Source organism: Schistocerca gregaria, chromosome 7, assembly GCF_023897955.1.
Source record: "Schistocerca gregaria isolate iqSchGreg1 chromosome 7, iqSchGreg1.2, whole genome shotgun sequence".
In the NCBI taxonomy this organism is placed as follows: domain Eukaryota; kingdom Metazoa; phylum Arthropoda; class Insecta; order Orthoptera; family Acrididae; genus Schistocerca; species Schistocerca gregaria.
The window spans coordinates 554519092-554535457 of NC_064926.1; the positions used below are offsets into that span (position 1 = coordinate 554519092).

The 16366-nt window shown below is 43.3% G+C and overlaps 1 protein-coding gene across 1 annotated transcript in view; it reads left to right on the forward strand.

Moving 5' to 3' along the window:
- The window catches only part of LOC126282101 (cytochrome P450 6a2-like), a 106044-nt gene that overhangs the window by 39802 nt on the left and 49876 nt on the right, over positions 1-16366 (forward strand). Inside the window, exon 2 of the mRNA XM_049981561.1 lies at positions 2397-2724. Within this exon, the coding sequence (XP_049837518.1) occupies positions 2397-2724 (328 nt within the window). The remainder of the gene's footprint in view (positions 1-2396; positions 2725-16366) is intronic.

Consider the following 16366-nt stretch of genomic DNA (forward strand, 5'->3'; position numbering starts at 1 on the left):
CAGTGTGATGATGTGATGTATCTGACCCCAGGAATGTGTCAATAAAGTTTCCGCTTCCTGGGACAATGAATTCACGGTGTTCTTATTTCAATTTCCAGGAGTGTAGATACAGCAATAAATAATAGCGCAGTAGGCAGTACAGTTGAAGACGAATGGAAATCGCTAAAAAGGGCCATCAGAGAAGTTGGGAAGGAAAACATAGGTACAAAGAAGGTAGCTGCGAAGAAACCATGGGTATCAGAAGAAATACTTTAGTTGATTGATGAAAGGGGGAAGTACAAACATGTTCCTGGAAAATCAAGAACACAGAAATACAAGTCGCTGAGGAATGAAATAAATAGGAAGCGCAGGGAAGTCAAGACGAAATGGCTGCAGGAAAAATGTGAAGACATCGAAAAAGGTATGATTGTCGGAAGGACAGACTCAGCATACAGGAAAGTCAAAACAACCTTTGGTGACATTAAAACAACGATGGTAACATTAAGGGTGCAACGGGAATTCCACTGTTAAATGCAGAGGAGAGAGCAGATGGGTGGAAAGAATACATTGAAAGCCTCTAAGAGGGTGAAGATTTGTCTGATGTGATAGAAGAAGAAACAGGAGTCGATTTAGAAGAGGTAGGGGATCCATTATTAGAATCGGAATGTAAAAGAGCTTTGGAGGACTTAGGGTCAAATATGGCAGAAGGGATAGATAACATTCCATTAGAATTTCTAAAATCATTAGGGGAAGTGGCAACAAAACGACTATTCACGTTGGTGTGTAATACATATGAGTCTGGCGACATACCTTCCGACTTTCGGAAAAGCATCATCCATACAATTCCGAAGACGGCAAGAGCTGACAAGTGCGAGAATTATCGCACAATCAGCTTAACAGCTCATGCATCGAAGCTGCTTACAAGAATAATATACAGAAGAATGGAAAAGAAAATTGAGAATGCGCTAGGTGACGATCAGTTTGGCTTTAGGCAAAGTAAAGGCACGAGAGAGGCAATTCTGACGTGACGGCTAATAATGGAAGCAAGGCTAAAGAAAAATCAAGACACGTTCATAGGATTTGTCGACCTGGAAAAAGCGTTCGACAATATAAAATGGTGCAAGCTGTTTGAGGTACTGTAAAAAGTAGGGGTAAGCTATAGGGAGAGACGGGTCATATACAATATGTACAACAAACAAGAGGGAATAATAAGAGTGGACGATCAAGAACGAAGTGCTCGTATTAAGAAGGGAGTAAGACAAGGCTGTAGCCTTTCGCCCCTACTCTTCAATCTGTACATCGAGGAAGCAATGATGGAAATAAAAGAAAGGTTCAGGAGTGGAATTAAAATACAAGGTGAAAGGATATCAATGATACGATTCGCTAATGGCATTGCTATCCTGAGTGAAAGTGAAGAAGAATTAAATGATCTGCTGAACGGAATGAACAGTCTAATGAGTACACGGTATGGTTTGAGAGTAAATCGGAGAAAGACGAAGGTAATGAGAAGTAGTAGGAATGAGAACAGCGAGAAACTTAACATCAGGATTGATGGTCACGAAGTCAATGAAGTTAAGGAATTCTGCTACCTAGGCAGCAAAATAACCAATGACGGAAGGAGCAAGGAAGACATCAAAAGCAGACTCGCTATGGCAAAATAGGCATTTCTGGCCAAGAGATGTCTACTAATATCAAATACCGGCCTTAATTTGAGGAAGAAATTTCTGAGGATGTACGTTTGGAGTACAGAATTGTATGGTAGTGAAACATGGACTGTGGGAAAACCGGAACAGAAGAGAATCGAAGCATTTGTGATGTGGTGCTATAGACAGAATGTTGAAAATTAGGTGGACTGATAAGGTAAGGAATGAGGAGGTTCTACGCAGAATCGGAGAGGAAAAGAATATGTGGAAAACACTGATAAGGAGAAGGGACTGGATGATAGGACATCTGCTGAGACATGAGGGAATGACTTCCATGGTACTAGAGGGAGCTGTAGAGGGCAAAAACTGTAGAGGAAGACAGAGATTGGAATACGTCAAGCAAATAATTGAGGACGTAGGTTGCAAGTGCTACTCTGAGATGAATAGGTGAGCACAGGAAAGGGATTCGTGGCCGGCCGCATCAAACCAGTCAGTAGACAGATGACCAAAAAAAAAAAAATTGCCCCAAAATTGCGTCAAAATGAAATTACATGTCAGTGCTAGTGTAATATATTTGTCCAATGAATACCCGTTTATCATCTGCATTTCTTCTTGATGTAGCAATTTTAATGGCCAGTAGTGTAGAGTACTTTTGTTGCCATTTCCGACTTTACTTGCAAATCTCTTGTAGCACGAAGTGCGACAAAAGGACTAGGTATTGGATAGGTTGTGTCCTTGAAACAACCGCTGCAATTGTCTTTGTCGGTGCGACAGCTCGGCGCAGGTGCGCTACTGCGGCTTCCGGCCGGCGTCGCACGAGGTCCTGCGAGACACGGCGGTCCACACCGAGGTGCGCCGGCGTATCGGGCTCGTCTTCGGGCCGGAGCGCACGCGGCGCGTCTTCTGGCTGCTGGAGGGGTGCGTGTCGTGCGTGCTGCAGCATCTGCAGGCGGCCTGCCGCGACGCGCCGGGGCCCGTCGAGCTGAGCCCGCACCGCGTCTTCGCCGGCTACGCAACTGACGTCATCGGCCGCTGCGCCTTCGGTGTCGAGTGCGGTGCCATCGACGACCCGAGCTCGCAATTCCTACGCATCGGCATGGAGGTACGAGCAGCGCCAACGCTACTTGCTCCCGTTAACCAGTGGCAGTCGTTGCAGTACACGGGTACGAAAGTCTCTCATCGACACGCTGGGATGAGATAGCCGGCCGAGGTGGCCGAGCGGTCCTATGGCCTATAGTATGGAACCGCATGACCGCAACGGTCGCAGGTTCGAATCCTGCCTCGGGCATGGATGTGTGTATTGTCCTTAGGTTAGTTAGGTTTAAGTAGTTCCAACTTCTAGGAGACTGATGACCACAGAAGACCCCTAGTGCTCAGAGACATTTGTCCCATTTTTTTTGGGATGAGATATGCCTGGACACACACCTACAATGTAACAAAAGTAGCAATCACGGAAGTCCCAGCAAAATGGGAAGAAAGTAAGCCTGGAGGCGTCATTACTTGCCCTTATCGACCAATAGCAGTAATACCATTAACTGAATACCCAGCACGATAAGATGATACAGGCTTGAACACATTACTACTTGACTCATTGACCATTAACAGAAGTAGTATTTACAGATGTCTCAGGATACTGGTAAGGAGGCATGCCTATAAGCTCCACTACTTCCCCATATCTACCAATAGCAGTAATAGCATTTACAGAAGCCTCAGCATGTCGAGATGGGCTCAAATGGTTCTGAGCAGTATGGGACTTAACATCTGTGGTCATCAGTCCCTTAGAACTTAGAAATACTTAAACTTATCTAGCCTAAGGACTGCACACACATCCATGCCTGAGGCAGGGTTCGAACCTGCGACTGTAGTGGTCACGCGGTTTCAGACTGAAGCGCCTAGAACCGCACGGCCACATCCGCTGGCACATCGAGATGACGTATGCCTGTCAATATTTCTACCTGACTCATTGACCAGTAGCAGTAGTAGTATTTATGGCTGTCTCAGGACATTGGTAAGGAGGCACACCTGGAAGCCCCTTTACTTCCCCTTCTCTACCAATAGCAGTAGTATCATTAACAAAAGTCACAGCATGCCGGGATGAGGTAAACCTGAACACCATTTCTTGCCCTCATTGACCAGAAGCAGAAATAGTTCTTACGGAAGTGTCAGCATACTGGGGTGAGTTAAGCCTGGATACACCGCTACTTGCCATCATTAATCAATAGCAGTAGTACAATTTACGGATGTCTCAGCATATTTGAAATAGATTTACCTAGTTGCACCACAACCTGCCCTCATAATTCAGTAGCAATAGTAGTATCTCTGGAAGTCTCAGCATGTCGGGATAAAGTATGTCTCTAGGCGCTACTACTTTCCGTTATTGCCTGTAGCTGTAGAAGCACTTATTGCTGTCTCAGCGCACTGGGATGGAGGTATGCCTTTAACCATAACTACTCTCCCTCACTGTCCAGCAGCAGTTGTTATTTGTGAAGTCTCAGCACAGCAGGATGGGGGATACCTATACGCACCACTCCAGCGTTAGATAAGCCACTGAAAATGTGGAACGTTGGTACAATGGTAATCGGTGTAAACGCCAGATTGTTGAACGCAACCATGCCAACGTACATGCAATGTGCTGTACAGGTGACAGATGTCAGTTTGTGGGAGAGAGATCCATTCCTGTTGCGCATGGTCAGTCAATACAGGGACGGTTAATGCTGGTTGTGGATGACAATGAAGTTATCATTGATGTGCCATATGTGCTAGATTGGAGACAGTTGTGGTAACTGACATGCCAAGGATTGTGTTGAGGATCAGTGCACAAAGTACAAAACCATCGTACAATATGCGGTAGATGAGTATGTGCCTAGGAAGATCGTAAGATATAGAAAAGAGCCACTGTCGTACAACAACCGAGTTAGAAAGCTGCTGCGGAAGCAAAGGGAACTTCACAGCCCACATAAACATAGCCAAAAGTTTGCAGATAAACAAAAATTACGCGAAGCGAAATGTAGTGTGAGGAGGGCTATGCGAGAGTCATTCAATGAATTCGAAAGTAAAGTTCTTTGTACTGACTTGGCAGAATATCCTAATAAATTTTGGTCTTATGTCAAAGCCGTAGGTGGATCAAAACAAAATGTCCAGACACTCTGTGACTAAAATGGTACTGAAACAGAGGAAGACAGACTAAAGGCCGAATTACTAAATGTCTTCTTCCAAAGCTGTTTCACAGAGGAAGACTACACAGTAGTTCCTTCTCTAGATTGTCACACAGATGACAAAATGTTAGGTATCGAAATAGACGACAGAGGGATAGAGAAACAATTAAAATCGCTCAAAAGAGGAAAGGCTGCTGGACCTGATGGACTACCACTTCGATTTTACATAGAGTACGTGAAGGAACATGCCCCCCCCCCTTCTTGCAGCGGAGTACCGTAGGTCTCTAGAAGAGCGTAGCGTTCCAAAGGATTCGAAAAGTGCACAGGTCATCCCCGTTTTCAGGAAGGGACGTCGAACAGATGTGTAGAAATATAGACCTATATCTCTAACGTCGATCAGTTGTAGAATTTTGGAACACGTATAATGTTACAGTATAATGACTGCTCTGGAAACTAGAAATCTACTCTGTAGGAATCAGCATGGGATTCGAAAAAGACAATCGTGTGAAACCCAGCTCGCGCTATTCGTCCACGAGACTCAGAGAGCTATAGACACGGGTTCCCAGGTAGATGCCGTGCTTCTTGACTTTCGCAAGGCGTTCGATACAGTTCCCCACAGTCGTTTAATGAACAAAGTAAGAGCAAATGATCAGACCAGTTGTGTGATTGGATTGAACAGTTCCTAGATAACAGAACGAAGCATGTCATTCTCAATGGAGAGAAGTCTTCCGAAGTAAGAATGATTTCAGGTGGGCCACAGGGGAGTGTCTTATGGCCGTTGCTATTCACAATATACATAAATGACATTGTGGATGACATCGGAAATTCACTGAGGCTTTTTGTGAATGATGCTGTTGTATATCGAAATGTTGTAACAATGAAAAATTGTACTGAAATGCAGGAGGATCTGCAGTGAATTGAGTCATGGTGCAAGGAATGGCAATTGAATCTCAATGTAGACAAGTGTAATGTGCTGAAAATACATAGAAAGAAATATAGCAGGTGAGCAACTGGGAGCAGCTAATTCCATAAGTTGTCTGGGAGTAGGCATTAGGAGTGATTTAAAATGGAATGATCATATAAATTTGATCGTCGGTAAAGCAGATGCCAGACTGAGATTTGTTAGAAGAATCCTAAGGAAACGCAATCCGAAAACAAAGGAAATAGGTTACAGTACGCTTGTTCGTCCACTGTTTGAATACTGCTCAGCAGTGTGGGATCCGTACCAGATGGGGTTGATAGAAGAGATACAGAATATCCAGTGGAGAGCTGCGCGCATCGTTACAGGATCATTTAGTAATCACGATAGCGTTGCGGAGATGATTCATAAACTCCAGTGGAAGACTGCAGGAGAGACGCTCAGTAGCTCGGTATGGGCTTTAGTTGAAGTTTCGAGTAGATACCTTCACCGAGGAGTCAAGCAGTATATTTCTCCCTCCTACATACATCTCGCGAAGGAACATGAGGATAAAATCAGAGAGATTAGAGCCCACACAGAGGCATACCGACAATCCTTCTTTCCACGAACAATATACGTGACTGGAATAGAAGGGAGAACCGATAGAGGTACTCAAGGTACCCTCCGCCACACACCGTCAGGTGGCTTGTGGAATATGGATATAGATGTAGAAGGCAACGTATCGATTCTCTGTAGAGGTCGTTGAGTTACAACAGTGGCGTGTGGGCGAGCGTTATCGTGTTGGTAAAAACTCTGGAAAGCTGTTCTTGAATGGAAGCTCAACAGGCCGAATCACCAGACTGACATAACGAGTAGTAGCAGTAGTAGTAGCATCTACGGAAGTCGTAGCACATTGGGATAAACGTACACCTGGATGCACCACTACTTGCTTTCATGAAGTGATAGCAGTGTTGGCAGTACTACCCGAACACGCTGTGGAGGCAGCATAGTGTGGACGCAGCGTTACTTGGCCTCGTTAACTAGTATCAGTAGTTATGGCACTTACAGGATACTGGAAGGGAGGTTACGGCAAGAAAGGAAGAATGAATTGATTATTAGTTTTAATAACGATCGTCCGCCTTTACCTCCTTTGCACTACTGCAGATGACGTGTCACTGAGCACATTTGTTCTGTGTATGCAGTTCACCTGAGGCCCTAGTTGTTTCCACTGCACTGTGTGGAATACGAAGTTTCTGTTATAGTTCACTAACCTGCTGTCTTCAAGCTGATGTCCTCAGCGCAGAAAACAGCACGCAAGTAGTAAGTACTGTATCTTGAGGCTGAAACTGACCTTTAGCGAGGTTCTGTTCTGAAATAAGGTATCACTTCTTTGGGATGCCACTTGCATATTTTAATATAGCCATACGAGAAGACTACGTGATCTTAATACAACACCTTCTGATACAGCAAAGTACATGATCAAACACAATGTTTACAGAAATGTATCTTTACACTATTTGTGGCACGTGTCTGTGCCTCATGACTACCGGAGTGAATCATGTAATACTAAATACTGGCAAACACATCCTGCCACAGACAACATGACTGTACATTTCGACTGCCTATTCTAGAGTAACGAACAGCCCGAAACACTTCGCGTGCCATACCAGAAACGGCGTGACCCTAACGCTTCCGAAGTGCTTCGTCTGCAATTTCGTCAGTCTTTTGTTTTTTAATTAAATTGTTTTTCATAAATCTAAATTGGCTGATTGATAGTCAGCTGTTGAGAGATATTTATATTACAAAGTGGAGTAATTCAAATGAGTAGTTTTACTAATAATAATAAATACACTTAAACGTTTTCGCGCCCTTGCTCCGAACACAGCAGCCAGTCACATGGCAGTATCATTATGCAGGTGGAATTTCTCACCGGAATGGTACCGAATGTAACATCTGTCACATGTACCTCACGCCACATTTCGTCATCTATATACTTCTTGCATCTCCACTGCTCTAGGAACAGCTTCTTGGAGCCTAATATGATGGCTGACTAAGCCAGAAATATTACAAGGTACACGCTCGTTTACGGCTATCTCCATCTGAAGCGCCTCTTTTAGAATTACTATTCTCTAGGCCCAGCAAATATTGAGACACATACGTGTGCACCAAGCGTATCTCTCAGAGAGTGAGAGAGACACTTTATAATTAATAATAAGTCAATCTAGTGATTCTGAACCCTTCCCTAATGAGCAACCCATAGGTGAATTCACCTTTGAGGCGCCAATTGTGGTCACCACACATGGACATAATTATTCGCTAAGGCTAACTCCCCTCACTAAGTAGTAGCAAGTGTAATAGTAGTCCTGGATATCACCCTAATGGAGGAACATCCAGAGGCTACTTGTCCCGATTAACCAGTAACAGTAGTATTAACTTTTCGAATTCTTGTACATTAGGATGGAGCTACACACAAGTCTACCCACCCTCATTATTCAGCAGAACTACTAGTGGTTTTGATAGCTCCTGTACATCATGATGGAGGTTCATCTGTAGTCACCATTACTTACCCTAAGTAACCAGTAGTAATGGTAGTATTTTTAATACAACATTCCCTAGGCCCACCTCATATTGAGATTCATACGTGTGCACCAAACCTATCTTTCAGTGAGTGAGAGAGACATTTTATAATTAATAATAAGTCCCTCTAGAGATTCTGGACCCTTTCCTAATGAGCAACCCGTAGTGAATTCACCTTTGAGCTACCAATTTTATCTAGAGCTTTATTGAATTATAATGGCAATTCAGATCATTAACAAAAATCCGAGGAGAATGCATTTAACTCTCGCTTGTAGCAGTGAGGGACAGTAATCTGAAACCGGACTGCAGCTACAGCCAAACTGGGACAAGTTATTACATTGCTGTTAATGGATGCAGTCTTTCGAGACTCTCCAGATTTTACAAGGTCTCTTCTTCTTATTTCTCAGACAGGCGTATGGTGACAATGATAAACACTCTTCGACGGTTTGAACTGAGACAGAGTATGGTAACAGAGGACGGGTTGAGTATTGGTTTCAACAACCAGAAGTCCTGGGTTCCTGCCGCTCCCAATCTTTGGTGTCGGAAGCTGCCTACACAATAGTAATTCCAACACAATAAAAGTGGAGCCATACCACGCCATTCTCTTTAGCTTCGATTTGGACTCAGTACCGCCCCCAGTACGCCAGTGCAAACACGTATGGCTCCAAGTGTTTTCTCCCTAACAGAGAGCCACAGTTTTCCTGGCCACTACACTGAGCAGAACCTCATATCACTCACGCGCAACTGCACTTGTTCTTACCCAGAATGCAGGACTACGTCACACTTCAGCCCAGAGTTGACAGTGCAACCATGTAGTAAGATATCACATCACCCACCTCCCTTGCCACCTCGTTCAGTCTCTCATCGAGTTCTGTAGTCTCTCCTGCACAGGACCAGTCACAGCGTGACAAGCAGCACGCGAGCCAGTGTCTGGGCTGCCTGCAGGTTGAGTCTCAGCTTTCCTCGGTCACTCTCGGAAGTACCCGGTACAGAACGACATTTTAATTAGTATTGTGGTGTGGCAGTTTTCGAACAGCCCAACTCCCTTCGATAGATTCGTGGTGTCAGCGGTGTTTACCCATCGTTATTTGTTCGTGGTATGAAGGACACTCACAGGTCCAGTGTCCAGATGCCCAAAAAGATGCATTCTAGGAGTCTAGCGTCAGAACCCTTTAAAACTGAAAAGTAGTAGAGCAGGAAGAGAATTCTCGATGTCTGTTATGCAGTCACATTAACAACAGGTGCTGCAGATTAGCTGAGAAACGACATTACAGTACCATGAACAAAGATTTTAATGATTTAGTTTACAATGAAAGAATAAAAAACTGCGATTGTTAGGGGGGACTTACTGCTCTGTACACCAAGAAGCCCTTTGTGATAAGTTTTCAGACTTGGAGCACGTGAAGAAATTGGTGGTACAAATATTAAAATTTCTGAAGTCACGTACAGTATTCCACTTACACCTGCAACAGTTTTTGATGACACTGAACTAAGGACGTAGAATCAATCTCTCTCTGTCTCTCTCTCTCTCTCTCTCTCTCTCTCTCTCTCTCTCTCTCTCTCTCTCTCTCACACACACACACACACGCACACACACACACACACACACACACACACACACACACACACACACACACACATATATATATATATATATATATATATATATATATATATATATATATATATATATATATATATTTCTGTTCTAACACGGTCCCTATAATGCGCCGGAATTACGTATGGTCTAACACAAAATTTTGTATGCTCACGAACACGAAATTAGTATTGAAATCCCTTGATTGTTACTGTTTTGTGAGTAAAAACTGTGGAATGTGCTTGTAAAATCTCAAAAAGGTCCTGCCTATCAGTGTCACTACAATTCTCAATTGTTTGAATTTTATTCTGAATTAACTCATTAGTTTCAAATATGCCGTCGATGTCATCCCTGTCAGTACTTGCAGAGTGGTATTTAGTGTCTAGTTCCGTAGAAAATTCCGAACTGTTGTCTAACAGAAGGTAAAGCCGATTAATTTCCTCGTCATGGTTTGAGAGCCAATCTTCCAATTTCAAAGTTATTAACTTACCTTCTTTCTCGAAACTTATTTCAGCATCGTGAGAGTTTAAGATTGATTTGTATTCATTCAAAAAGTCTACTCCCAGTATAATTTCCGTCGACAATAATGGGACAATAATAAAGTTCATAGAGAAGCTGTGGCTTTGACAAAAGAATTCTAAGTTGGTTTGTTGGCGTATATCTACACTTTTTCCAACGATTGCAGCTTGTAATTTAATCTTACGTAACGGAAGTGTGGGGCAATCGTTCAATTTGTTGCATTTGCTAAAAGCTGTTTCACTAATTACTGAAATGAGACTGCCAGAGTCAAGTACTGCCGTAAACTTTACGTCATTTACAGTAATGTGAATCACATGATATGCAATGTTGTTATGTTTTACATCATGTTCCTGGATTAAGATATCCCTAATGTCTTCCATTTTTACGTAATTACTAGCTACGGCAGCTGCGTCGTCAGTTTCATATGTACGTTTTGTGGCTGCCAGCGGTATGAGTCATTGCCTATTGTCTCTTTGTTGGCGCGCGTCGTTATTGGGATTAGGAGACCTAACTTCTACAAATTCACCTTGTCGAGAGGGCCCTGCTCTGTTTGAATCCCGCCAGTTCTGCTGCAATTCAGGTCTGTCGTTACGATCATATCGTCTGTCGTCATGTCGGTAGATTCCGTAGTTTGTTTCTTGTCGGTCACGTGGTGGAGAATTTCTCCCTGAATCCTAACTGCGTGCTGGACCGTTGCGTCTGAAGTTATTCTCTCTCCCTTGATAATAACTATTTAGGTTTCCATATTGTCTGTTTCTCTGATTGTCTCTGTGATAGTCATTACCGCGGAGAGGCGACCTATCCCTGTAATTATTACTACACTGCCAACGGTTGTCATACAGGTGGTGTCTGTTTTGTTACGATTTACGTTGATTTACGTTGTAAGAATAGCCTTGTAGTGTATTACTTCGGTCATCGCGAAATTGTGACAGATGTGACCTGTAATTGCTGTGCTCCTGTTTTCGCGTTCTACGATTGTCAGTGTCAATTTCCAGTTCTTGTAACAGTCCCTGAAAAGCTTCAATGTCGTCTTTGCAACGTCCTGCCAAAATAATATGTCGCAAATGTTCAATTATTTGATTAATCAAATGCGGATGAGTTCTGAGGGGCTGTATGGGTTTGACAGGTACTGATTCTTGTGCAACATGTCTTCAAAATATGTCACAAGACTAGAAAATTGATTTTGTTCGAAATGTTTCATCATTATGATGCTATGTTTTACTCGGTCTCGTGTGGCTTGAGACCAATATGCTGAGAGGAAGGCATGGTAAAATTCTCCTTCACTGTGGCAATTGTGAATGACCGATCGCATTCTTACAGCTGGTTCACTCTATAAATAGCCAAACATAAATTCTAACCTTTGCTCCAATGACCAGTTGGGAGGAAAACAATGACAGAATTGATGAAGCCATGCTTGTGGATGAATGTCGTTGTCCGAATTCTTAAATGTTTTGAATTTACGTGTAGTAATGAACAGCTTATAGCTAAAATCATCGTGTCGGCGAGTCGCATATCTGTCATTGTTACGTCGTGTCGGCGGTTCCATCTCAAAATTCGGTGCACCTTGCCAATTTCTTTCATACTTTCCGAAATACCCTGTGTTATTATTTTGTGGATTTTCCGTATTTCTAAGTCCCTCTTCCCGTGTTGGAGAGCGAGTGTCCTCTGAAATATGCAATTTTTGTATTACCTGCGTCAACTGATCTTTTACTTCCCGGATTTCTCTTTTGCACTGTGTATTGATTTGATTTTGTTTGAATTTTCTAATTTGTTCATACTCTTCTGTGTCAGTGAAGGTTACAGGCCTTGTATCATTCAGATCATCATCTACCTTTGTAGATAAGTTAGTGAACTGATCCGAAAGTTCGGCCACTTTCTCCGATAGTGAACACATTTCCTCAGTGTGTTTTTCTGAACAAAGTTTCAGTGTCCATTTGTGTTGAAATCGAATCTACTGTGTCCTTTAAGTTTTCCTGAGTTCTTGCAAGTTGCGTAACGGAATCGGTGGATGCAAATGAGTCCATTTTAGCTTGCAAGGTGTCGTGATTTTCACGAACAATAGTTTGCAGTTCTTTTATGGCTGCTTCGTGATTCTGTAATGCATTTTCATGCCCCGAAAAAATAGGTTGAAAATGCTCACAAATTTGTGTTTTTACGTCATTACAGATTTTTTGACATTTCGATTAGCATTGCTGGTTCTAAGCACAATTAAAAAAATATAAAAAAAACAACTTTGTGAGTGCAGAAGTGGTGGTTTATGGATTTGCTATATTGTCCGCAAGACTGTTCAATGGTGATTGTGCACCTGCACAGTCGCAACAGATGGTTGCTGGCCATCTCTACAAGGACTACAGTGGGTCTGCATCTTTGATGATCCACTAATACTATTATTTGTACAAGGACTGCAGTGGGTCTGCACCTCTGGTGGCCCACCAATACCGTAATCTCTACCAGGACTACAGTGGGTCTGTTCTGCGATGACCTACCTACCAATACTCTTCAAAACGTCGACTGACTCTGCTGTAGGTTTGCTCTGTTGTGGCCCATTACCTGTCTGCATGTCGAGAGTCAGCACTGTCTTTCCGTTGGAAGGACAACACTACTTCTTCAACACTGCATGGAAATGCACTACTTCTGTGTGCATTTTCTTTTACTGCTCAGACTTTGAAAAAAAAAATACTGCAATTTTACTGTGATGAATGATCAGGACTGTCTTTATGGACTGTGAGAAACTTTTTGCTTTTCACCAACATTGTATCAATAAGTGTGCGTATTTGATATCTTTGTTATTGTAATTATGAATTTTTTTTTCAAATCTGTATTGGCCAGTGCCCAAAACAATTTGTAAAATATTTTGTGGGGAGCAAGGGAGCTATGTAAGTAGGCTGTTTAGGTTTTATATTGCTAACGACACGTAGAGCTCTATATGAAAATCACTCACTGTGCTGTGTGGAGTCTGTGGCTAGTTTGCATTGTTGTCTGCCATTGTAGTGTTGGGATGTTGGCTGTTAACAGCGCGTAGCGTTGCGCAGTTGGAGGTGAGCCGCCAGCAGTGGTGGATGTGGGGAGAGACATGGCGGAGTTTTGAAATTTGTAAGACTGGATGTCATGAATTGCTATATACCATATGACTTTTGAACACTATTGAGGTAAATACATTGTTTGTTCTCTATCAAAATCTTTCATTTGCTAACTATGCCTATCAGTAGTTAGTGCCTTCAGTAATTCGAATCTTCTATTTCTCTGGCAGTAGTGGCGCTCACTGTATTGCAGTAGCTTGAGGAACTAAGTTACTCAGGGCCATTCTTTTGTAGGGATTATTGAAAGTCAGATTGCGTTGCGCTAAAAATATTGTGTGTCAGTTTAAGCACAGTCATGTATAATGGTTCAAGGGGACGTTTCACACGTGTTATCTGTCAGAGTCGTATATTCTACATCTACATCTACATCCGTACTCCGCAAGCCACCTGACGGTGTGTGGCGGAGGGTACCCTGAGTACCTCTATCGGTTCTCCCTTCTATTCCAGTCTCGTATTGTACGTGGAAAGAAGGATTGTCGGTATGCTTCTGTGTGGGCTCTAATCTCTCTGATTTTATCCTCATGGTCTCTTCGCGAGATATACGTAGGAGGGAGCAATATACTGCTTGACTCTTCGGTGAAGGTATGTTCTCGAAACTTCAACAAAAGCCCGTACCGAGCTACTGAGCGTCTCTCCTGCAGAGTCTTCCACTGGAGTTTATCTATCATCTCCGTAACGCTTTCGCAATTACTAAATGATCCTGTAACGAAGCGCGCTGCTCTCCGTTGGATCTTCTCTATCTCTTCTATCAACCCTACCTGGTGCGGATCCCACACTGCTGAGCAGTATTCAAGCATTGGGCGAACAAGCGTACTGTAACCTACTTCCTTTGTTGTCGGATTGCATTTCCTTAGGATTCTTCCAATGAATCTCAGTCTGGCATCTGCTTTACCGACGATCAACTTTATATGATCATTCCATTTTAAATCACTCCTAATGCGTACTCCCAGATAATTTATGGAATTAACTGCTTCCAGTTGCTGACCTGCTATTTTGTAGCTAAATGATAAGGGACCTATCTTTCTATGTATTCGCATCACATTACACTTCGCTACATTGAGATTCAATTGCCATTCCGTGCACCATGCGTCAATTCGCTGCAGATCCTCCTGCATTTCAGTACAATTTTCCATTGTTGCAACCTCTCGATACACCACAGCATCATCTGCAAAAAGCCTCAGTGAACTTCCGATGTCATCCACCAGGTCATTTATGTATATTGTGAATAGCAACGGTCCTATGACACTCCCCTGCGGCACACCTGAAATCACTCTTACTTCGGAAGACTTCTCTCCATTGAGAATGACGTGCTGCGTTCTGTTATCTAGGAACTCCTCAATCCAATCACACAATTGATCTGATAGTCCGTATGCTCTTACTTTGTTCATTAAACGACTATGGGGAACTGTGTCAAACGCCTTGCGGAAGTCAAGAAACACGGCATCTACCTGTGAACCCGTGTCTAAGGCCCTCTGAGTCTCGTGGACGAATAGCGCGAGCTGGGTTTCACACGATCGTCTTTTTCGAAACCCATGCTGATTCCTACAGAGTAGATTTCTAGTCTCCAGAAAAGACATTATACTCGAACATAATACGTGTTCCAAAATTCTACAACTGATCGACGTTAGAGACATAGGTCTATAGTTCTGCACATCTGTTCGACGTCCCTTCTTGAGAACGGGGATGACCTGTGCCCTTTTCCAATCCTTTGGAACGCTTCGCTCTTCTAGAGACCTACGGTACACCGCTGCAAGAAGGGGGGCAAGTTCCTTCGCGTACTCTGTGTAAAATCGAACTGGTATCCCATCAGGACCAGCGGCCTTTCCTCTTTTGAGCGATTTTAATTGTTTCTCTATCCCTGTGTCGTCTACTTCGATATCTACCATTTTGTCAACTGTGCGACAATCTAGAGAAGGAAGCACAGTGCAGTCTTCCTCTGTGAAACAGCTTTGGAAGAAGACATTTAGTAATTCGGCCTTTAGTCTGTCATCCTCTGTTTCAGTACCATTTTGGTCACAGAGTGTCTGGACATTTTGTTTTGATCCACCTACCGCTTTGACATAGGACCAAAATTTCTTAGGATTTTCTGCCAAGTCAGTACATAGAACGTTACTTTCGAATTCATTGAAAGCCTCTCGCATAGCCCTCCTCACACTACATTTCGCTTCGCGTAATTTTTGTTTGTCTGCAAGGCTTTGGCTATGTTTATGTTTGCTGTGAAGTTCCCTTTGCTTCCGCAGCAGTTTTCTAACTCGGTTGTTGTACCACGGTGGCTCTTTTCCATCTCTTACGATCTTGCTTGGCACATACTCATCTAACGCATATTGTACCATGGTTTTGAACTTTGTCCACTGATCCTCAACACTATCTGCACTTGAGACAAAACTTGACGTATCAGAGGTCCCATACCCCTCCAACTCCACACGGCCACACCATTACATAGCCTCCACCAGTTTAAAGTGCCCCAACCAGACATACAGGGCCCTCGGTCTCATGAGGTTGTCGCCATAGCCGTACACATCCATCAGCTTCGTACAATTTGAATCGGGGCTCACCCGACCAGCCAACATGGTTCCAGTCATCAACAGCCCAATGTCGCTGTTGAAGTGCCCAGACGAGGCGTAAAGCGTTGTGTCGTGTACTCATCTAGGGCACAGGGGTGGGCTTTCGGCTCCGAAAGCCCATATCAATGATGTTTCGTTGAATGTTCCGCATGCTGACACTTGTTGACGCCCTAGCATTGAAATTTGCAACAATTAGGGGAACGGTTGAACTTCCGTCAGTTTGAGCGATTCGCTTCAGTAGTCGTTGGTCCCGTCCTTGCCGCATCTTTTTCTGGGCGGAACAATGTATGAGATTTGATGTTTTATCTGATTCCCTATATTCACGACACACGCGGGAAAATCTCCACTTAATCG